Source organism: Xenopus laevis, chromosome 4L (genome assembly GCF_017654675.1).
Source record: "Xenopus laevis strain J_2021 chromosome 4L, Xenopus_laevis_v10.1, whole genome shotgun sequence".
Lineage (NCBI taxonomy): Eukaryota > Metazoa > Chordata > Amphibia > Anura > Pipidae > Xenopus > Xenopus laevis.
In genome coordinates this window covers 75,599,522-75,624,896 of record NC_054377.1, presented here as the reverse complement: position 1 = coordinate 75,624,896, position 25,375 = coordinate 75,599,522, and the positions used below count along the sequence as shown (strand labels likewise).

The window sequence follows — 25,375 nt, the reverse complement described above, 5'->3', positions numbered from 1 at the left end:
TTGGGGCCCCAAAAAAAAAAAATTAAAATTTTTTTTTTTTAAAAACATTGGTGGCAGGGGCCCCCTGTTAAAAAAAACTTGGGGCCCCAACAAAAAAAAATGTAAAAAAAACTAAAAAATAAACAAACATTGGTGGCAGGGGCCCCCTTCTAAGTTAAAAACAAATTGGGGCCCCAAAAAAAAATTTGAAAAAAAATTAATTTTTTTTTGAAAAAAAAAAAAAAAACATTGGCGGCAGGGGCCCCCTTATAAGTTAAAAACAAATTGGGGCCCCAAAAAAAAATTGGAAAAAAATTAATTTTTTTTTGAAAAAAAAAAAAAACATTGGCGGCAGGGGCCCCCTTATAAGTTAAAAACAAATTGGGGCCCCAAAAAAAAAATTTGGAGAAAAAAAAATTTTTTGGAAAAAAAAAAATGGTGGCAGGGGCCCCCTTACAAGTTAAAAACAAATTGGGGCCCCAAAAAAAATTTAAAAAAAAAATAATTTTTTTTTGAAAAAAAAAAAAACTGGTGGCAGGGGCCCCCTTACAAGTTAAAAAAATTTGGGGCCACCAAAAAGAAAATTAATTTTTTTTTTAAAAAAAAAAAACAATGGTGGCAAGGGGCCCCTTACGAGTTAAAAAAAAATTGGGGCCCCAAAAACAAAAGTTTTAAAAAAAAGATTGGTGGCAGGGGCCTATAGAATATTAAAATAATACATTGGTGGCCAGGGGATTAAAAAAAAAAAAACACAAACTGGTGTTCAGTAGAATTGAACTCATGGCTTCAGTACTTCAACTTCGCCTCCTTTCGTGACTTCGGGTCTTTTCACCGCTTCAGGACTTCGGCTTCGGCTGTTTTCGTGACTTCGGGTCTTTGCGCTGCTTCAGGACTTCGGCTTCGGCTGTTTTCGTGACTTCGGGTCTTTTCGGCGCTTCGTGACTTCGGGACTTCGGCTTTTTCCGTGACTTCGGGTCTTTTCGTCGCATCGGCTTCGGCTTTTCGGCACTTCCGCATTCGGCACTGAAGAGGCAAGACGTACGGCTCGGGCGCTCGTAAGGGGGGCCCGGATCTTCAAAAAAATGCAGCGCTGCCGGGCCCCCCTTCATGCCCGGGCCCGGTACGCTTGTCCCCCCTGTCCCCCCCTGATGGCGGCCCTGGGTTGTACTGCCAACTAATGAATACATTTTAAAAAACATATTGTTTATGTTCTATACTTTTTGTTAAGAATCAGAGATTGAAATTGAGTGAGTGAATTTCATGATTGTAATACTGAGAATGTGTAAAACAGGGACGTGTTTAGTTTAATGTCACTACTAATCTTTTTAATTCTGGCGTGGTAAAAATCCTTAAATGACAAACTTGCTAAGACTTTACAAATTAAAGGGATACTGTCATGGAAAAACATGTTTTTTCCAAAACATATCAGTTAATATCACTCCAACTTGCACAGTAAAGAGTGATTGAAGTTTATAAGAGCACAAGTCACACGACTGGAGGCAGTTGGGAAATTGACAATATGTCTAGTCCCATGTCAGATTTCAAAATTGAATGTAACAAAATCTGTTTGCTCTTTTGAAAAATGGATTTCAGTGCAGAATTCTGCTGGAGCAGCACTATTAACTGATGAGTTTTGAAAAAAACATGTTTTCCCATGGCAGTATCCCTTTATGTATAGCTGCAAGCTCTTTTTTTTTTTTTTCCAAAAAAAATATCATAATTTCAAAACAAGCTTTATTTATTTGCACTGTACATTTGATGACTGCCCCCAAACTGTATACTGCAGATATACATTTTCCCACCAATTGCATGTCAGTGAAACAAAGCTCTTTGTAGTTGCAATGCAGCCACATGTGTCATCCCAGAATGAACCTGTTTATTGAAGGGAGAAGAACTCATTAAGCTGTCATTGTACTGCAGGATGTTGACAGCAGCCTGACTAATTATTAACGGGTGTAGCAGAAGATAAATCAATTAACAATGTTGCTGTGTGTGACTACATACATATTTTACATGATAATGAATAACATGGATCATCTGTTATTATTTCCTACTGGCAACAATGCTTTTCACTTTCTGATTTGCACATCATGTAGTAAATAGATTTGACATCTAATGGCTTGAAGACATAACAGTCAGTTGCAGCAAAGCACATAAACAGACAAACCCCTCAAACACACACCCTCTGATACAAACACACTTTTTTGAAGCACACAGACACACAACCATGTACTTGTAAGACCTTGAATCACGTGTAAGGGGCTGTTCAGTAGTGGAATTTGCAAGGTGGGACAACTTTCTCACCACTAGAACTCATCTTCCCATTTAGTTTCTGTCTTAAAATGAGCATAAATATATATAATAAAATATTCTAGGCAAGGTTACATTTTATACCAAATTTTTGCTTAAAAGCCTAGTATTTTGGACGAATTAGATTTGCATTGTGTCCACTTTCTCAATGAGCTGCAAAATTCCTTTAAAATAAGTATATTTAAAATATGTACTTGCTCAAAGTATTGGGAATGTGGGATCAGGATATTAGATAGCTGAGTAAAAAAACGTTATAAATGTATCTGGAATGTAAAGGTTATAAAAGTCTGTACAGTAATTGAATATGTTTTTGGAGTAACTGCTTCTCATGGTTACCTGGTGTGGATATGATTGTTATTTTTTTAAACATTTATGCTCCTTCTGATTAAGATCAGAAGTTGCTAACTAACTAAATTAGAATGAGGTTTATAGAGTTTACTTTTTGTTGACATTGCTGTAGTTAGTCTATTTTCATTAATCAGGTGGATTACACGCATTGATCAAGCAATTCTGCTTATGGATCAGAGTTGATGAAATCATAGCAATGATCAATGATATCAGGCCTTTAGAATCTTTGGTTCAGATTTAGTTTTTCATTCTGTTTATTGACCTTGCACACTAAAGATGCTTTTGGTTTTCCTGACTATTTAATTAACCTACCTTTTTACAAATGCATTCTGGGTGTGAAAAAACCTCATACACTGCGTTTTTAAACAAAGTGCATTTTTGTCAATTCCAAGTTCAACCTGCTATTCTATAGGTTTCTGAACACAAACACAAATGGAGTAAAACAATGCTATAAGATCATGAGTATAGGGAAGTAGACTGTAAGGGAATCAATTAGCTGATTCATTTAGATGAACTCAAACCTGCTTTTCAAACACACGTCAAATGCATAAAAAATACACCAGTGTATAAGAATCTTAGCCAGTAGCTAATGTATCAATTGTAACAGATTTACTATTATGACTTTGTAAACCCTGGGTGGCATTCTCATTATGGGCTAAACCTGTTGCAGCTGCTGAGAAATGTATAAAATGTATCAAATAAATGTATCAAACTGGCAACTTGACTTACTTAACTGGCAATGGGAAACAGAACTGGCAATAGAGCAAATTTAAAGGACAAGAATAAACAATGCTAAAGGACAAGAATAATTTGACAGAATAAACAGGTATGGTGGAATGTAATTTTGATCGTTAAATCATTCACAATTCGAATAAATGTTCGCAAGGTGAACAATTTTGCCTATGTGAACACTTTGCCCCTCACATAACAGTAGGATATCGACAATAGTGTGCAGTGTATGCAATAAAACTTCTTAATGAAAACATTGTTACGATTGCTCCAAAAGTTTACATCATCTTCAAGCAGGTGTTAAAGGTTCGCAAGGTGCGCAGTTAAGATTCTCAATGCAATAAAAGCCTAATGAAGAATATTACAGGGCAACATGCAAATATAGTTGCAAGTTTGTTCTCTTTGCAAATTTTATTACATTTCCCCCTAATGGGTTAGCGTGTGCCAGTACATTGTTGTGTTCAAAGGACAAGGAAATCCACTGGAGCATGCCAATATACAAGGCACCCACATTTTTGGCTCATATCAGTGCATGAATGAATAATTTGACTAATGTTTTTGGATTATACTCAACTATGCATGCTCCAGACTACATCTGTTCTAAGGATGAATGTAAAAGATAAAAAGTTGGTAGCACTACACTACAAAGGTGCATTTTTTTTAAAAAAAAATGTACAATAAGAAGTACCAGCCTGGGGAAAAGTGATTCACTAGGGTATGCTTTCATTATAAAAGTGAGGCAGATTCACATTTTAAATTCTTAAGACACTTGCACAATATGCCATTAACTGTATTAGTCTAGTGGTACAATTCAGCTAGAAAGGCTATTGAAATGTACCCTTCAGCAAGGTTTATAAATTTCAGATCTGAGATGCCAAATAATCAACTGCAGGTATTCAACCATCATACTAACACATAACAAGCTGAATTTAGAATTACTTGGAGTAAACTTAAATTCTTGGCTTGTCCTGTGGCACTTAAAGTTGTATTGTTCTTTCTTTTCAAGTCCTTTTATTGAATTCAAAGTGTAGTTGATGACAAATATTCATGGTTATGAATAAGTTAATATTTCTACCTTGCAGTGCTGGGGTTTAATCTCAGATAGGACACTGCATGATGCTTCTATGTTCTCCAATGTGCGTAGGTTTTCTTCTTTTCCCTCTGCACTCCAAAAAGAAGGTTATCCAGGTCCTGATAAAACTGTGATTGTGAATGTGGTAGTGCCCTTAGACTGTAAGCTTCACTGAGGCAGGAAATAAAATGAATGATGTATAATCTCTGTGAAGTTCTGCAAAATATGTTGGTGCTGTATAAATAAAGGATAGCAATTATACATATATAGGGGCAAATGTATTAATGTTCAACTTGCAGTGTCCAACTGGCCCACTGGGATACCAGGAAAACTCCTGGTGGGCCCAGGTGTCAGTGGGCCCTCATGCTGCTAAACTTTTCGCCTATTTCATGGCTATTCCCTATTTCTATGAAAACAATGAGGCTAAATAGATGGAATAATTGATTATAGTATAAAGAAAACAGACTAGGAGAATAGAGGTTGAATGAGGAGATGAAGAATATTAGTACTGAGAGTGGGCCCCTGGTCTAAGGTTTTATAGTGGGCCCCTGGTCTAAGGTTTTTGGATGGGCCCCTGGTAGCCCAGTCCGACACTGTCAACTTGTGTTTTCCACAAAAATTTGAGATTATTTTTGATTCAAAATTAAATTTTTCGGGTTAAAAGAAACTCAAATTTTTCGAGATTTATTATACCCCAACTCTGGAAATAGCTTGAATCTGAAAATACACCTAAAACCTGTCGAGGTCATGTAGAAGTCAATGGCAGAGTCCCTTGAACCATTTGAAGGTGTTAATAGCCTTTATGGGGCAAATTCACTAAGCGCCGAAGCGCCTAACGCTAGCGTCAATTCACTAGCGTTGGGCATTTTCGTTACTTCGCAAATTCACTAACGAACACTGTGTTACTTCGCACCCTTACGCCTGGTGAATTTGCGCAACGGACGTAACTACGCATATTCACTAACACGCGCATTGTACTGAACGCTACCTTTTACGCTAGACTTCCTTCGCCACCTCAGACCAAGCGGAGCGCAATAGAGTAGATAGGGATTGCTTCAAAAAAAGTTCAAATTTTTTCTAAGTCCCAAAAAATGCTGGCGTTTTTTCTATATTATGGGTGATAGGCTGAAAAAGATCGACATTTTTTTTGGGGCTCCCCTCCTTCCCCCCTACATTTCCTAACTCATGGCAACTTAACTATACAGTGGGCACATGTGTAGGGCAAAATAAAAATTTTATTTGATGTTTTGAAGGTTTCCCAGGCATTTGTAGTGCTGCTACATATTCCTCCATTGAAATTTGAATTTGGCGCCGTATGCAAATTAACCATCGCTAGCGTAACTTCGCTTTGCTTAGCGAATCAACGCTATCGCAACTTCGCAACCTTACTCTACCCCTGAGCGCAACTTCGGATTTTAGTGAATTTGCGGAGCTGGCAAAACTACGCCTGGCGAAGTGCGGCGAAGTTACGCCTATTCTTAGTGAATTTGCCCCTAAGTGTTCAAGTTTCGTTCAAAAGCCTTATTGTATTATGTATCATTCTGGAAGGGAATGTGGCACAGGGCAACTTTTGTCACCCTGAGGAACAGGACTTTGCAGTTTGTAGAGATGGGCAAGAGTTGGTAGGGAACATTCTGTCCTTCCAGTCCAAATCAAGTACAGTTGTGCCTTTTGACCAAGGGAACCAAGAAGTTGCTCTAGGGTTCCTATGGTGGCCAATGTGCAGTTGCACTGAAAGAACAGTATGCACACATCAATTTTAATACATCAGTTGCAATTGTGTCTTGCGCATCTACCCCAGATAACTGCAACTATTCTGGAATTGTGTGAAAAACTTGGCATTGTGGGGAAAAACATAGCGTGTTCAAAACTGCTCTTTGCTCAAGGCAGTTGTGGTCATTTATGACCCCTATAATGCTGAAATTAACATTACTTTTTTATGTTACTGGACCTGTAAGATGTATCAGGGACATAGCAAAAATCATTACAAAATTAGCTAAAGTTAAATGAAGGCAGGATTTATGTTTTCGTATTACTCAATGCTTTATAACCATAACTATATTCTGTTTGTGCTCATATCATACTAAATATTTCTTGAAGCTAAAATAAGAGTGACAGCTTGGTTTTATACACAACTGAATTTCTTAGATTTACTGTACACTACATAGTTTGTTTTTTTTTAATTAAAATGTGCTTGAAACAACTGGGACTCATATTTTCACCATCTGTTACAATGATGCCCTCCAGAATTTGTTAAACAAGAAAGTCATTCTGTTATATTTTTGTTGAAGGGAACTATTTTGGCACTTAATGCTTATTTGCAGCAAAACATACATTTGTATAAATTAGTTAAACACAGTAGCTTGCATTATTTTCCTTGAAACGGCAAGAAAAAAAAATCTCTTATTATATTTCATATATGGGAAAGTGTCTGTACTCTGCAATATGCAATTCATTGAATCGAGGTCCACTATCATATTAATTATATGCCTCTTAGTAAGGCCAGATTGCATAAATATACAATGTATATATACATTTTGGGGCAGATTTATTAAGGTTCGAATTGTAAATTAGAATTTTCGAGTTGGATTTTTTTCCCAGTTGGGAATAATCCAAACTCGAATTCGAGATTTATAATACCTGGGAACAACTCGAATTAGACTATTCACCACCTGAAACCTGCTGAGTTCATGTAAAAGTCAATGACAGAGGTCCAGTGACCCATTTGAAGATGTCAATAGCTTTCCTGACATTCAAGTTTTTTCTTAAATAACCTCGCATTCCAGTTGTTAGTATATCTGAATTTATTAGAGTTAAAAAAATTCACATGAATTTGAAATTCGACCTTTGATAAATCTGCCCATTAAAAATAACATTTAGGAGCAGATTTATCAAAGGTCGAAAGTGAAAATTTGAATTAAAAAAATTAAAATTTAGAGCTAATTTTTGTGTACTTTGACTAGGGAATAGTCCAGATTCAATTCGTATTTGAAAAAAAAAATCAAAAATTCGAATTTGTGAAATTTATCATGTACTGTCTCTTTAAAAATTTGACTTCGACCATTCAACATCTAAAACCTGCCAAATTGCTGTTTTAGCCTATGGGGGACCTCCTAGAACCATTTGTAGTCAATTTGTCGAAGGTTTTTTTTGGTCAAAACTTTGAATCGCACGATTCGATCAAAAAACTGACCTATTCGATCGAAAACTGACCTATTCGGCCAAAAAAAACCTTTGATTTAATTTAGGTTGGTCTTTTTGAATTCGAATTTCGAAGTTTTTCAAATTCGACCCTTGATAAATCTGCCCCTTAGATTCAATTCATAGTCAAAGGTTTTGCATTATAATCACAAAAGTAAAAATTCTAACTAATTAAAAATAGGTAGTATGACTTCCTACTGCAAACTATATAGCTTTAAAGCTTTACTAAAGTTAGAGGATTTTATGAAAATTTACTCAGTTTACACAGTTTCATATCCAATATACATAGCATGGGCATGAAACTGTTTAAACGACAAGTGACACTTTAGCTGCTGCACACTGTTCAAAATTAGTATTTCGCACCTTCTAAACGTCAGAGGCTTTTTAAATCTTCACCATCAAGTTCAAAAGGATATGCAAAAATAGCATGTGGTGGAACAGCCCACAATAGCAGAATATACAATTTTTGAAATAATACTTGACGATTTGGAACTTAAACAAGTGATCAATGATTGTCTTTTTTATTCAGTTCAGTCAAGACGACAAAGCGTCAGTTGTCATATTAGGGTGTGATTAAGGTACCTCATAATTGTAGATTATTTGCATTGGTAAAATTAAAATAAATGTTTCTTAAAATAATTTCTAGCATACCGAGAAGGAATGCAACTTATTCATCTATACATGTATCTCATCCTCATGAGGTCTAAATAAATGGATGGGAGAGGAAACATCCATTGTCCCTAGCACTATCCCATGCTAATTCTTTATTCAGACTTACTCTTTTAGGGAAAGTCTCAGCCATCAGTTTCTTAACCAACCTCTTGCCTCGCCATCCTGATTCTGTTCTCCCCCAATAATATCTTAAGCAGCTACTGTAGGTCTTTCTCATAAATATGACTAAATAAGAGACCCCTCTCAACAGACATTTTGCTTACATCCATCACAGAGGTGATAACTTTGGAACTCCTGTTCCAAGTTTGATAGCACTCATTCAAGTAGAATAAGTTAAAAAAACAAACAAATAAAATCTTTCACTTGTTTCATACTTTGGGGCACATTTACTTAGGGTCGAAGTAAAATACTTAGACTTTGAATATCGAAGTTGAAGGATTTACTGCATTTAGTACGATCCAACGATTCGAAGGATTTTAATCCATCGATCGAATGATTTTCCTTCGATCACAAATTGGCTAGAAAGCCTATGGGGACCTTCCCCATAGGCTAACATTGATGTTCGGTAGGGTTTAGGTGACGAAGTAGGTGGTCGAAGTTTTTTTTAGAGAGACAGTACTTCGACTATCGAATGGTCAAATAGTCGAACGATTTTTAGTTCGAATCATTCGATTCGAAGTCGTAGTCGATGGTCGAAGTAACCAATTCGATAGTCGAAATAGCCCAAAAAATGCTTTGAAATTCGAAGTATTTTTTATTCTAATCCTTCACTCGAGCTAATTAAATGTGCCCCTTTGTGTCAGAATCCTGTTTTTAACACCTGTTTAAGATCCCCTCTTAAAGAACAGCCAGATACTTGCAAGCCACAGACGCAGGGATTCTCTTGAAAATAGTATCTTCAGGTGCAAAGTACTGCAGCTTCTGCAAAAATGTGTGTAAGCTCTTAGCCTCTCCAAACTTTGATATGTAGCACCTGAACAACAACAGTTATTAATGGAGTGGTTCACTTTTAAGTTAACTTTGAGTGTGTTATAAAATGCCCAATTATACACAATTGGTCTTCATTATTTTTATAGTTTTTTTTTAATTATTTGCCTCCTTCTGACCCCATCTAAAACGCAAATCCTCTGTAAGGCTACAAAAGAGAAAATGTAGTTACTTACCTGAAGTAATTTTATTTTCCTTTAGTCTGAAGGCAGCACAAATGAGTTAGTTTACTTGCCCTGCTGTTTGGACAATTAAAAAGTCAACAAGTTGGAGCTTCTTCTACAATGCCTCCCTTATGTTGCGCAATAACTAGCACCAAATCAATGCCATAACTTTATTAGGGAGGGAAACCTGTGCTGACTTTGGACTAAAGAAAAAGAAAATTACTGCAGTTAAGTAACTAAATGTTCTCTTTCCCTTTACATCCTCAGGCAGCACAAGTGAGACTTCTTTAGCTAGGCAGCATAGCAAGGGATGGAGAAGAGTAGTCCACCGGAAGACTGCTTCAAGGACTTTAGTGCCAAACGTTGCTTCCTGTGAGGCTGACACATCCAAGTGATAATGCTTTGAGAAAGTATGAAAGTAACTTCATGTGGCATCTTATTTCATCTGGTGGTACTTATGCTTTTTCAGCCCAGGAAGTAGAAACAGCTCTCGAGGAGTGAGCTTTATCACCCAAAGGGGGCTCCAATTCTTCTAGCTAATATGGTTTCTCTGATCCACCTGGATATAGAAGGCTTTGAAGCTTTTTCTCCTTTCTTCTTACCCCAAACGAGTATAAATAGATGTTATGATTTTCTGAAATCTTTGGTGCGATCAATATATGTATGAATGCATCTGCGGACATCTATGAACCCTTTCTTCTTCCTCAATAATCTCCAAATCACGATTAGAGTGGATATTAACCCCAAGGAACTGAAGGATAACTGGCACACTAAATCCCATTCTTTGGAATGAGTGTTACACTACGTTTGAAAAGCATTCCAATGTTTGAAATAAGCACGTGATGTGGAACTTTTCCTGGAGTACTGCAAGGTCTTTATAACTTCCGGGGTAAACCCCCTGGTTCTTCAATATGGTTCTTCAATATCATACTCTCAATCTCCAAACTGTTTCAGTTGGGCCGATTTCTGGTGATCTTGTGTGAGGAGATCCAAAATAATCCAAAATTCCCCCTGAGACAACCTGAGAAAATCTGAAAACCAGACTCTCCTTGGCCAGAAGGGCAGTATGGCTATGACTGAAGCATGGTCCTGTTTTATATTCTGAATGACCCTTGGAATCATAGCGGTTGGCGGATAAATGTAAGATAGATTGAATTACCATGTTCTCTACATTGCATCCAAGAAGGTGGGTCTGTCCCTGTGGTTCAATAAACAGAACATAATGTCTAACCTGGTAGGCATCAGGTCTATCTGAGGAAAGCTCCAGTGGTCCACTATCTCAAGGAACACTTTCTCGTTCAGAGACCACTCCCACTGACCGAATCTCCATCTGCTCACTTGATCTGCCAAGGTGTTGTCTTTGACCCTGATGTGTATTGCTGTGTCACTAAATTCATCTCTGTTCAAGCAAGAATCATGGAACAAAGAAGCATCAGGTGAGGAGATCTGGTTTCCCATACCTGTAGCCTGATTGTCTGATTGAATGCATACCGCTTTGCCCTGAATCTGGTGATGAAGGGCCAGAAGGGCTTTCCAAACTGCTATTAGCTTTCTGAAATTCCTTGTTTAGGAAGCCTTTAGCAACCAATCATCATGACAAGGCACTATGAAGACTCATATTTGCCTTAGTACTGCTACTGCAGTAACAATGATTTTTCTGATAACCCAATGGAGCGGTAGAGATTGCAAAGGGTAACACCCTAAACTAAGGATGAACTGCTGAGTCCTCCATGGCCAGTGCAACTCTTAAAAACTGCTGGCTTGCAGGATGGATAGGTATATGAAAATAAACATTTGACAGAACAAGAGTAACCATAAGATTGTCTTGGCTAATAATACTTGTTGCAGACCTTATTGTCTCCATGCACAATTGAGTTTTGCAGATGAGATCTATGATCATCCTGAACTTCCTTCCTGCTTTGGGAACAAGAAAAAATGGGAAATAAACACCTCTTTCTGCCATAGGAACCTGCTCCAGTGCTACTCTTGAATATAGGCCATGAGGCAATACCTGTGAATGGGTTGCTTCAGAAATTCTATGCACTTTATTATTATCTATAAGACCCAGACATCTGAGGTGATTGCTGCCCAACTATGATAATTTTGAAGTCTTCCACCCACAGGGCCTAGATGCCAGGCATCAGAAATCTTGTTTTTTGATTGTTTCAGACTTTTACTTAGGCTGTGATGAATAGGGTCTAGATCAAGATGGTCTAGATTGTCGAGCACGTCTCTCAGGCTCTCTCTCTGTACCATGAGTGTTGATCTGTATTGGTTGTTAGTATGAGATGGATGAAAGGAAGACTTCTTGGAAGCATCTTAGACTTCCCAGGAGCCATATTTTTAATGATTTTCTCTAGTCCTGACCCAAAGAGTTTCCCAGACTCACAAGGAAGACTACAGAGGGACTTTTTAGAGGTAAAATCTGCAGACAAGGCCTTAAGCCAGAGCTCTTAGACTATATGAAGACAAGGTCAAAGCATGACTTGAGAGCTTAAGAACTTCCAAGAAAGCATCACAAAGGAAGTCTGAGGCAAGTCTGATGGTAGACATCATATCCAGTAGTGTATCTCTGTCTATCTCACCTTCAGTATCCTCTTCAAGGTTAGACAGCCAACAATCTAGTGCTCTAGATACTGAATACTGGGGTTTACAATAAAAGACCCTGTCATGCACACTGAGCATGCTGATCTAAAGGATCTTTGAGTTCAGACCCATCATCTACAGGGATTGTAGCCCTGTTAGCAAGCCTGATTATCAGACCTAGAAAAGGACAACTTGGACTCCAACACCACATACTTTGAATCTGAGACTGAAAAGAAGGCTCCCCCTGGTATGTAGGAGCAGTGGAATGAACAGCTTGTAAGACTTCTTCAACAGTCTGTGAAATAACACCTCTAAACCAGCTCATAAAGGCTTCAGTCTGTAAAGCTTTATCACCTTCAGCAGTTTTAGACAGACAAGAACTACAAAGCCTAGAGACTTGGTCATAAGGAACAGGCTGTTCACAACACAACCTGGGCATATTCTGTGTTTTGTTTTTACAAAGCTTTTTCCACCAGATCTGTAATATAAAAAATACATAGGTTTGATAAACACATACAGTACCTATTTATATATATATATATATATATATATATATATGTATATATATATATATATATATATATATATATATATATATATATATATATATATAAAATAAAACACAATAAACTGCAGCTCATCCCTTTTTATTGGGTGCACGTGGGTGAGGCTTGATAAACAAATTACACAAAGTTTAACCCCAGCACTCCAATATAGAACCCCAAGAGAAACCTATTTTTGCACAGCTGAACTGTAACTAGTAAAAAAGACACTTTTAGTTACAAAGTTTGTACAAAATATGCATTTGCTGACGCGCCCTGTCAAGGCAGTGTCCATGCGCCAGTCCTACCTAAGTGAAAAAAGTGTTATTTTGGGGGGGAGAAAGACCATACCTGCTTTTCTCTTTATTTAGCATGATCTCTTCCAAAAACACCATTGAATGGGGGTTGGGAGAGCAAGCATTAAAGGGATACTGTCATGGGAAAAAAATTTTTTTCAAAATGAATCAGTTAATAGTGCTGCTCCAGCAGAATTCTGCACTGAAATCCTTTTCTCAAAAGAGCAAACAGATTTTTTTATATTCAATTTTGAAATCTGACATGGGGCTAGACATTTTGTCAGTTTCCCAGCTGCCCCAAGTCATGTGACTTGTGCTCTGATAAACTTCAATCACTCTTTACTGCTGTACTGCAAGCTGGAGTGATATCACCCTCCTCCCTTTTCCCCCCCAGCAGCCAAACAAAAGAACAATGGGGAGGTAACCAGATAACAGCTCCCTAACACAAGATAACAGCTGCCTGGTAGATCTAAGAACAACACTCAATAGTAAAAACCCATGTCCCACTGAGACACATTCAGTTACATTGAGAAGGAAAAACAGCAGCCTGCCAGAAAGCATTTCTCTCCTAAAGTGCAGGCACAAGTCACATGACCAGGGGCAGCTGGGAAATTGACAATATGTCGAGCCCCATGTCAGATTTCAAAATTGAATATAAAAAAATCTGTTTGCTCTTTTGAGAAATGGATTTCATTGCAGAATTCTGCTGGAGTAGCATTATTAACTGATGCGTTTTGAAAAAAACATGTTTTCCGATGACAGGATCCCTTTAAGGAGAGACCCACCTCCCCATACTATAAAATAAAACATAATAAACTGCAGCTCATCCCTTTTTTATTGGGTGCACGTGGGTGAGGCTTGATAAACAAATTACACAAAGTTTAACCCCAGCACTCCAATATAGAACCCCAAGAGAAACCTATTTTTGCACAGCTGAACTGTAACTAGTAAAAAAGACACTTTTAGTTACAAAGTTTGTACAAAATATGCATAAGCTGACGCACCCCGTCAAGGCAGTGTCCATGCGTCAGTCCTACCTAAGTAAAAAAAAGTGTTATTTTTGGGGGGAGAAAGACCATACCTGCTTTTCTCTTTATTTAGCATGATCTCTTCCAAAAACACCATTGAATGGGGGTTGGGATTTAGTATATATATATATATATATATATATATATATATATATATATATATATATATATATATAAACTAAATCACTGGTGCCCTCTCCACCTGGGACGAGCAATCACATACCTCCCAACTGTCCCCCTTTTTGTGGGACAGTCCTGATTTTGACAGCTCAACCCGGGTTTGTTACTGAAATGTCCCGACTTTCTCTTTGATCTCCTGCACTAAACAGCCAGAAAAAAAATAAGTTTCTAACTTAATTGGCTTTTGGCAGAGAGCCCAGAATAGATACTTAGATACTTTTGTAATAATTTAAGATAAGCAGGTCTTGGGAGACCTTAGTCTCACAGCTTTATTAGTAAAACTGTAATAACACATAACAACCCCAGAAATATGTTCAAACTTTCATAACCTGCCAAATTTCGTAAAATGGACATGGTAAATGCGGGGGTGTAGCCACAAAACAGGCGTGGTCAGAATTTTTTTTGCGTGGCAAATCCTTTTGTCCCTCTTTATATTTCCACAGAGGGGAGAATAAGAGAATACTCAGCCAGCAAGCATAGCACATGCATCAGCAGATCAGCACATGCATCCAGGCTCCTACCCATGACATCACCACAGCCACATAGGCCTGGATTTCCCATTTCTGAGCCCCTAGGCTGCTTGGTCCTAGAGCTCACCCACCTTCATGAACACACATGCGCCATAGTGCTGGGCAGCTGCGGGTCCCCTGTGTTCCTAAGAATGCAGCTGGGCGACATGCGGTCCCTGAAATTTTGCCACACTAGGCCGGGCCTTTGTGGTCTTGCCACAAATCCGGGCCTGCAGCCACAACAGTGAACACCACAAGAGAGGCACTTGTATCAGCTAAAGATGCTGGAGGGAACATATCCCCTGAGTCACCCACTCTCACGTGGTTCTCATATGGCCTCTGAGAGGTCTGGTTCTTCACTGATGTCCATGCCATCCGAATCTCTTCCAGACAGTAGGACAGGAAAAAAAATAAGGGGGAAAGGGGGGATTGGTAGCGGAGGCTCCGACTTAAAATACAAAAAGGGAATGTATTGTTATTGCTACTTTTTATTACTCACATTGCTATTCAGACCCTGCTCTAATTATATTCTAGTTTCTTATTCAAATCAATGCATGGTTGGGTAATTTAGAACCTAGCAACCAGATTTATGAAATTGCAAACTGGAGAGCTGCTGAAGAAAATGTTAACTCAAAAACCACAAAAAAAATTGAAAACTATATCAGAAATACTCTCTACATCATACTAAAAGTTTGCTCAAGTTGAACAGCCCCTTTAAACAAACAATATTGCCTTAAAATACCATATAATAAAAACTACTTATGCTTTTTTGTTGATGTCTTTGTTGTTTTTGCTTTATTCAGCCTTCAGCCAGGTTAGATTGTTAAAAAACTGTTAGTGTTTATGTATTTCAGCATTAGCACAATGTTGCTTGTACATAATATATCTCAGACAACATGTCTGTTTTGCAGGGATTTGAAAAGCTAACAGGAGTTTTATTAATGTGCATATATTTTCTTTCTTTTTGCAGAGAGTTCCCATCGTTGCTGTCAGTTCTGTTTCAATATTTTTTTTCCTGATTGTTGTTCGTCTTTTAAACGAAGCCAGCTTTCTCAAACTACTGTCTTGTTTTGGCCAAAAAAGCTCCAGATGTGTTCCTATATCTGACATGCAGAGACGACCACTCACATATCATGATGGCTACATTAATGTAAAAACGCATGAAGTAAGTCTCAGATTATGATACTATATATATATATTGATAATAAGTTATGATACATTTATTTTGAGTTTTCTGTACATTCAAGGCATTGCTCACACTGGATTTTAAATCTGGTGCAAGGTGCAAAACAGTATTTTGCCATGTGGTAAGTACAGGGCTGTGTTGCTCATGTCAGCCTTAGACCTGTTTAACCTATTGGGCACAATTGGGCACCGCAACGACAGGGGCCCTCACCAGAGGTGCCTGAAAATGAATGCTCCCTTTTCAACCTGTTGGCAGCAGCAGCAAATCCTTTCAAGAAAAAATAGTTTTTTGGCAGTAGCATATTTAGAGTCAGAATGGACTCCATTCTGCTTTTATTTTTTTCTCTAATTCCTCTTGCAACAGGGGGCTGTCGCTATATATATGTCATGAAATGCTTAGGGACCACAGTGTGCCATGAAAATGCTTGAGGGCCACAGCATCATGAAATTCTTAATGACCAGGCTGTGCCATGAAATCATTGGGGCCAATGGAACAAGAGAAAAAATTGAACATGCAGTGTGACCAATATTTGCCCAACCAGCCCTGGAGACCCCTGTGGCTTGCCAGCCATCACCACCTAGTCTAGGGGGCCCTTATTAAAATGTTATGAATTGAGCTACACTCATTAACTTGTGCTTCTTACTTACTTAAAACATAGGAAGTTAGGCTCTTAAAGGAATTGTTCAGTGTAAAAATAAAAACTGGGTAAATAGATAGGCTGTGCAGAATAAAAAATGTTTCTAATATAGTTAGTTAGCCAAAAATGTAATGTATAAAGGCTGGAGTGATTTGATGTATAACATGTCAGTCAGACACTACTTCCTGCTTTTCAGCTCTCTTGGTTTACACTGACTGGTTACCCTGGTTACCAGGCAGTAACCAATCAGAGACTTGAGGGGGTGCCACGTGGGTCATATCTGTTGCTTTTGAATCTGAGCTGAATGCTGAGGATCAATTACAAACTCACTGAACAGAAATGTACCATGTGGCCCCCCTTCAAGTCGCTGACTAACTCAGAGTTATAGAGCTGAAATGCAGGAAGTTGGATTCTGGCTGTTTTATTAGACATCTGTTCACTCCAGCCTTTATATATTACATTTTTACCTAACTAACTATATTAGAAACATTTTTTATTTTGCACAGCCTATGTATTTATCCAGTTTTTCTTTTCACACTGAACTATTCCTTTAAAGTTACACATGTTTATGTGCAGGGCCAGACTGGGAGCAACCCTGTGAAAAATTCATTGAGCCTATAACACTGTTATTGTGATGGATACCTCTGCTGCCTGTGACAAGCATGAGTAAAGCCTGGAAAAGATTTAGGCCCAATCAGTAACTGGAAAAATCTGCCAGGGCTAACTTGTAAGACACTGCAATAATTATATGCAAACTAGTCTTTATCAATTGTGAGATTTCAGTTATGTGGTCATGCATGAAATGTACTTTTGATGCAGGTTGCTTTAATGAATGTTCTTCAACAGAGATATGCATGAATAGTAGAGAGAGGAGGCATCTTTCCTTTTAATGTAATCTTTTCAGAGGAAATTGTATTACAGTATAACTTACTACCCAACCACTTAGTGCAAGAGTTGAGCTGCAGTCATCAAAAATTTATTTCTGAGTTACTTTATATAACAAAGTAGACTTTTGCACTTTTGTCACTTTTGGATCTCCATAATGCCCAGAGTATTGATTATTGTATATGTGTTTACTTATAAATCTGCATCACGAAAGAATGAGGGGAAAATTGCATATAACTTTTTTTACATTCAGAGATAATTAGCTTTTAGAAAATATAATGCAGCTTTATTTTCATTACATTATTAGGAAAAAACATTATTTTTATTGCAAGTAGGCTCATATTCATTTTGCATTTGGACAGGAAACATAGAAGCATAATAAAAGAAACTTGTATAATGTAAAAATGTTACTCTGTGCAGTATATATTAATATTATGTCCCTATTGCTTTTACCAGTAGGAGCTTCAGTTAATAAAAGCTATAATGGGGAAAACATCATAGCCTATGTGCAAATTCATTTTACTAGGTGAAAACTGAATGAATACCCCTTGATAAAAAACTTTATTTTAAAAACACAAATTTAACGACATTTGTGAAGTTTTTGCTCATAGACACTTACATGGTTTCAGATTTGCCCTAGAGTAGTTATCCATAGCAGTGAGTGGTTAAAAGGTCTTCTAGGTCTTCTGACAGGTGAATCTGTACAGTTTTGCTTTGCCGTAATTTAGGGAAACAGTGAAAACTCTAAGAGCACATTGGGGCAAATTTAATAAAGGGTGAAGTGGACGTAACTAGCGAAAATTCGCCAGAAATCCCATCCCCAGGGACATCGAGAATTTACTAAACAGGTTTAGAGGACAATTTGGGCAGTTTTGCGCCCTATCGGCAGTGCGAATTTTATTGCTTTCACCAGAGTTTTCTTTGCCACCTTAGACCTGGTGAACTGAAAAGATGAAAGTACATCCTGCTAAAAAGTTATTAAAATGATAAAAAAAACGCTGGCGTTTTTTCATATTTTAAAGCGGGATTGTCTGTTGTAACTATTACAAATTTATATTTTAACCTTTTTTTAAACCATTTGTGGGGCATGTCACATTTGTTTTAGGGTGCGCGCATGTGTAGTGCATTAGATGATCTCTTTTGTCTTTTTTTTTGCTTACTTTCATTAATTTTTAATGATAAGTGGTTACTTCAAGCATTTGCAACAACATCGCTAGTAAAGACATATAAATGACCTATATATTCCTGTCCTAGGCAGAAACAAACATTAGTGAAAGTTCGCTATGAAATGTTCATGCTGACGAATAAACGCTAGCAAAACTCCGCCGGCTTTCAGCTGCTGAGACTCAACTTCGCATTTTAGTGAATTAGCGTAGTGGCAAAAATTGGCCCTTTAGTGAATTTGGCCCATTGATGTCAATGTGTGTTTTTTTCACTCAACTTTTTCCAAACTTTTTTTTTTAGCAAAACCTGGTGAAAGATTTCATTCATCCCTTGTACATGGCCATAATGAGACTTAAGAACTGCTAAAAAGAACTGACTGCCTACTTCCCTTGGCAACCAAGCCAAAAGAATATTTAGGCTTGTATTGTTTCAATGAACGATTTACTTTTTAAGATACTGTTGTCTATGTCTTTCCTCCAGAATGCCCATTTTGCAAACAAAATGGGAAATTTGAATAAAAGTAACTCGAGCCAATTGCCAAATCACACTGGGCATGTTTAAGAGGTCACAAACCAAGCAATCAGCCAATGCCTGTCTTTTGACCCTTCAGTTGATATCCACAATGTTTAGTCCTAGCAAATATTTTTTTTTTCACAATGCAATGGCTGCATTATCGTTTGTGGTTAATTGTTCCCATGCACAACATTAATATCTGCTTTGTAGAGGTGGCTCTTCCAGGGTTTGTTATTGTGTTTTGCATATACACACAACTGGCTGGCACTTTTATTGATGCCATGTGTCTGACGTTTGCACAAATTCTGCTGCAATTTTAAAGAAATTTACATATGCTCATTTATTATATTAATTCATGAAAAATTGCATGTTAGAATGGTGTTTGTGTGTATAAGTATAACCAAATATTTTTTTTTTAAAAAATGACTTAGTAGTAGCAATACCAACATTCTACTTATAAGTACTATGAGATAAAACAAAGAGGGAAATGACTTGCCCTGGTCAGCTTTACCTGAACAAAATACAAATGGGCTGTGTCCCTTAGATGTACTGTGAATGAGGATGAAAGCTGTGCTTCTTGTTTAGCCCATTAGATAGCATTATCTCTGCAGAATGCCAATTCATATCTCTGTGTGCTACATGTGGCTTTCACATATGGGATTTTAATAACCTCCTCGCTGTGCTATGAATCCATAATCAGGCCTGAAAAAGAAAAAGCTCCACAGGATTTTATTTTTTCATTATTACTCTTTTGAAAAACAGGATGGACTGATAGTTTGTGCAGATAGTTTGATAGATAGGGCAGCCAGATTGCATTCTGGTGAGATGTGTAAAAACAAGCAATTATTTATTTTCATTTGCTAGAAAATGCCCCTTTGAAGGAAAAAGAGTATAACCAACTTTTTGCACACTGACCATCAGTATTTCTCTGGTTACTTAACTCTAAATATAGCTGGAGCAGAACAAATGGAATATAGCTTATGATGGAACACAATTATCATATCTTAAAGAAGCTATGGAAAAGATGCCAGTTTTCTGAGTGAATATTTTATAATCTGCATAGGATATTTTATCTTTGCATATATGCATTTGCACACGGGGTGAAACATACCATCCTACTTGGAAAGGTCTTTGCATGCAGTAAATTTGGCCTGTCTGTTCCGTATGAAAATAAACTCTGCTATTATCAGCCCATTAATCTTGATATTTTTACCTTCAGTCACTTAGAACTTTTAGGTTACATTGGATCAGGGCCGGATTTACATAGTGGGCGCCCCTAGGCCCACTACCGTTCGTCACCCCTGTCGCCTCCAGGAGCAATGGGGATTGGCGCCGGGAAATTATTGTCTCTCCAGCGCCTCCCCAGTGTTTTTAAACAAATGTGGGTGTGGTTGGGCAGCATGCCGCCCCCTAAAATCCTGCCGCCCTAGACCCGGGCCTAGGTGGCCTTTCCACAAATCCGGGCCTGCATTGGATCATGACCTGACTGACTGGCCCAGCAGGAGAGATTGTGGTCTGCCCCAGTCCTGTTGGGTCTGTGTGTGTAGTGGAAGCAATTAGTGGTGTGTTGATGAGGTGCACAAGGACAGCATACCTCCCAACATTTGAAAAATGAAAAGAGGGACAAAAAGTTGTGCCGCATGGCGACTTTGGGACAAGCCAATTTTATGGCCACATGCCCTAATTACCATGTCCATTTTACAAAATTTGGCAGGTTAGGAAAGTTTATTAAAGTTTCTGCGAGTTTTAGTGTAATGTTTTACGTTATAACAATTTTGCTAATGAAAGTGAATTGCCCTTTATAGCTCTTAAACATGGCTGCTTTTTTCTGCGCATGTAAGCGGCAAACGCAGGTGGGACGCAGCATGTTGCATTTCACCTGCATTCGGAGCATACATGCGTCTGTGTGAGTACAGCCCCCTTCACAATAATTGAGTGTGTCTACGCTTGTACTCCTCTGCGGCTGAACGGAAGAAAGCGCAACACAAGGGAGGGCAGAAAAAAGTGCCCTTTAGATGCTAGTCTCCTAGTTCATTAGTCCTTGTTCCACCCTCTATTTCCTACTAATATAGATGCAGATTACTGGGGAAAAACATTTTCTCAGACAGTAACAAACAAGTGTTTATTTTTTGAACCACTTTGAGCAATTATTGCAGCAGCTCCACAGTCTAATTCAATGTAAGAGAGGGAACAGAATAGGTCTGCAGTTTGACTTTCACACATAAAACACTTTTGTACAAAACTACTGAAAAAACACACAATGCCTGCACAAGAATTAAATATATCTCCAGTGGGACACAGTACTAAATGTGATATAAGTGCATTGTTTTGAGCTATCAGCAAATTCCTGCAAGCGTAGACGTTTGTCAGCAAAGCAGTAAAGCTGAAATATTAAACACTTGTGGCAATCTCATTATTAAATTCAGATTTTTGCTAAGACTTTATTTTATATATTAGTTCATGAAAATAGTTCCATAAAAGTAGCATATTTTTTGGTATTGGCCTGGTCTTCCTCTTAGGCTCTAAGGTGATGAAACACAGAGTTTGTGAGTTCGTGCAGACCTTAACCTAGACATCCATGGACCCTCACGCCCCCCAAACACACACATTAACTAGTATTGTGTCCCTGTAATTGGTCTTGACATGACCAAAAACTTGTATTATAGCTCATTTTGTCTCTAACAGGGGCACACGTATTGCCTTGTGTGTATATGAGTATGTTGGTGCAGCCACACTGGCCCCCAGTTCAGTTTCCTGATATTACAAGAAAAAGGAAATTATTTATTTATTTATTTTAAAAATTCGAATTATTGACTTAAAATAGACTCTACGGGCCATCCTTTCTGTTATTCTGAGCTTTCTGCTTCATGGGTTTCCAGATAAGGTATCCCATACCTGTATACCAATTCCTATTTATATTGACAGCTTAATCATAGCATAGCAACAGTGGTGTAAATATACAGTCGTTTCTGCATTAATTGTATGATACTAAATATGGATGCACCAAATTTATGATTTTTGGATTTGGCCCAAATACAGATTCTTCCACAAATGATTTGACCAAAATACCTAAATGAATCCAAACTCTAATTTGCATATTAATTTGCCATCTTTAAAAACAGGAAATGCAATCTGAGTACATATATCCTTTATTCTTCAAGGACTCGCTGAAATGCTACAATGGATACTATGAACTAAGGAAGAAACGTTTTCTAAAAAGTTTGCTAAAAACAGCAGTGACAAGCATTGATCACATTAACAAACATTTACAAACATTACACATTTACAAACATAGCACATAGGTCGTATCATACTTTTTAGATGCAAACATATTTTTTTCCACAATAGTGTATTATGTGACATGAGTGCCTACACTTGCACGGATGCTTTGTAAGTGCAATACTTTTTTTTTTTTATTATTTAATCAAAAGTAGTTTTAACACAACTTGGAGCTCTTCCATTTCAGTCTGTAAACTGAGGTGACTTTATTAAGGATTGTTAAATGTTACCCATCTAGAATAATAATAAAACCTGAGTGTAACCCTGTTTTGGCTTTAAAAGACAAATGCCAACTAGTAGAGTAGAGCATGGGCTACATTGGACCCTCTTTCTGGCTGAACCACATGAGGGTGTTGTTGAACTGCACCTTTAATGCCAAAGATGTAAAACAAACCCTTTTTTCAGTTCAGTTTTTTTTTCAGATTATTACCCAGAAATAAAGAGTTTTTTCAGTTACTTTCCATTATTTATTTTTTTACTGTTTTTCCAAAATCTAAGTTTAAAGTTTAACGCCCCGGTCTCTAGTATTTGAGTCTGGCAGCTCAGTAATTCAGTTACAATTTTGCAACATTTAGTTGATACATTTCTCAGCAGCATCTCTGGAGTATTAGCAACTATTGTATCAATTCTAACATCTGCCTGTAATGATACTCAGGGATTCTGCTCAACATGGACAAAGATAAGAAATGTATCAACTAAATGTATCAATTTAGAACCGTTTACAGGGTCGTCGACCCCCCTTCCCAGAGCTGATTTAGAAGGTGAAAAATCACAACTTGGAGCTCTTCCATTTCAGTCTGTAAACAACAACTGAGGTGACTGATTAAGGAAGTTTTTTCAGTTACTTTCAACAACTGAAGAGTTTTTTCTGAGTTTTTTGGTGAAGCAAAACGGGCCATCACTATTCTAAAGTGCTCACACTGTAAGCACTAAAAATCAGGGCCCTCTTTACCTCATGTATTGGTCAGTATGTGTATGCAATATGTACGTTTGTTCTGTGCATCCTCATTTTGTTATTATTACATATTTAGGAAATCATGCAAATTTTAAGCCCAAAATTTAATTTTGTGTTCAATTTTGATTGACTAATATTGTGAACCTATGTTTTTTTATTACATAATCTTAGGACTTTTTTCTTTTTACTTGCCAGTTAAACTATCATCACTTTCTGTAGTTTAATGGAATAGGGTGTTATTCTTTCTCTCATTCTTGGAAAGGTATAGCCGTACTGTATCTTCTGGGCTGGGTCTGAAGGGTGGGAGTTTTCCACAACATGCCCTGTGGGTGTTAGATGTTTGCCCCTTTTTTTATATAAAGGATAGTTGATACTTGTGTTAGGTCGCTTTGAAAGCCACTCATTGGAGAAGAGGACTAGCAATTGCAAGGGCTTGCCTCTGTCCTAGCTGAGAGTAATAGATCCTAGGCCTCACTTATCATTTGCAGGAATTCAAGTGCATAGTGAGGGTCTGGTATTCTGAGGCTGGACACTGTAACTGCTACCCTGCCTGTTTCTGTAACATTTTAGAGAAACTGTGTTTAAAATATCTTAAGTAGCAAATCTCAATTGCAATGAATATTGTATTCTTTTATTTTTATGAATCATATAAACAATGAAAAAAAACTTGCTTGAATGGTGAAAATACACCTCCTACTGACTTCTATAGAAGCTCACTAGATTTTAGCTGTCAAATTTTTTTCATTTGAATTTTCAAGATTTTTTCAATAGATGAATCTCTAAATTGGAATCCGGATAACTTAAATTCGGAAAAACTAATTTTTGTGGCTACAGTATTGTAATTGCTATTTTAAAAATCTCTAGGTCAGCTTAATTAAAAGTTTCATTACTATAATATATATCTATTTCATTTGATATAAGTAATTCAAAAAACAACTCGACTTGCTGAGTAATTATTGAAGACGGTTTTTTGATATACCATATTAGATGACCTGGATGGATGAAAATATTCATAGTCTATTTCGTTTGAGTTCATGTTAATTGGGGTTTTTGTTTTTTAAATGTAACACCTTATGTTATGTGTGAAACCCACAGTTGGATACCTTGGCATGAGGGAAACATTCCCTAGGGGAAGCATGTTAAAGAGATACTGACACCAGAAATCAAACTTTTTTTTTTTTACATCTATCATAACTTTTTTTGCATGCTATTTAGAATTTTGCCATAAAAGTATTTGTCCTATGCTTTTACGTTACCTATAATATCTGATCCCCATGTTCCTCTATGAGGAGGCTTCCATATTGTGCAGCAATATTCTTTTAGAATCAGAAACTCTAACTGAGTTTGAGGCTGAGAAGAGACAGTCAGATTGGCAAAACAGTCAGGTTTAGGAACTTTAAGGGGCAGATGTATGAAGGGTCGAATATCGAGGGTTAATTAACCCTCGATATTCGACTAGGAACTAAAATCCTTCGACTTTGAATATCGAAGTCGAAGGATTTAGCGCAAATCCTACGATCGAACGATCGAAGGATTATTCCTTCGATCGAACGATTAAATCCTTCGAATCGAACGATTCGAAGGATTTTAATCCAACTATCGAAGGAATATCCTTCGATCAAAAAAACTTAGGCAAGCCTATGGGGACCTTCCCCATAGGCTAACATTGACTTCGGTAGCTTTTAGCTGCCGAAGTAGGGGGTCGAAGTTTTTTTTAAAGAGGCAGTACTTCGACTATTGAATGGTCGAATAGTCGAACGATTTTTAGTTCGAATCCTTCGATTCGAAGTCGTAGTCGAAGGTCGAAGTAGCCCATTCGATGGTCGAAGTAGCCCAAAAAACACTTCGAAATTTGAAGTTTTTTTACTTCGAATCCTTCACTCGAGCTTGATGAATCGGCCCCATAGTAACAATAACAAAAGCAGCCCTATTAGTGAAAATTATTAACATGACCTATAGATAGCTTTTAATGTACATTAATATTTTAAAGAGTAATTTTTTTGTGTCTGTATCACTTTAAGGTATTTAACACTGTATTCATTCATTCATGCTCCCACTTGTAAACAACCCATGCCCCTTCTTCAAAGAGAAGGAAAGGTTAAAACTAGTAAAATAAACTTTATCAGAAAGGTAGATACAGTCTTTCCTTCAGC

General features: G+C 37.4%; 1 protein-coding gene across 1 annotated transcript in view; it reads left to right on the top strand.

Annotated features, from left to right (window-relative positions):
• Window positions 1-25,375, top strand: part of st6galnac3.L (ST6 (alpha-N-acetyl-neuraminyl-2,3-beta-galactosyl-1,3)-N-acetylgalactosaminide alpha-2,6-sialyltransferase 3 L homeolog) — a 134,415-nt gene that overhangs the window by 40,736 nt on the left and 68,304 nt on the right. The window contains exon 2 of the mRNA XM_018258189.2: window positions 15,574-15,768. Within this exon, the coding sequence (XP_018113678.1) occupies window positions 15,574-15,768 (195 nt within the window). The remainder of the gene's footprint in view (window positions 1-15,573; window positions 15,769-25,375) is intronic.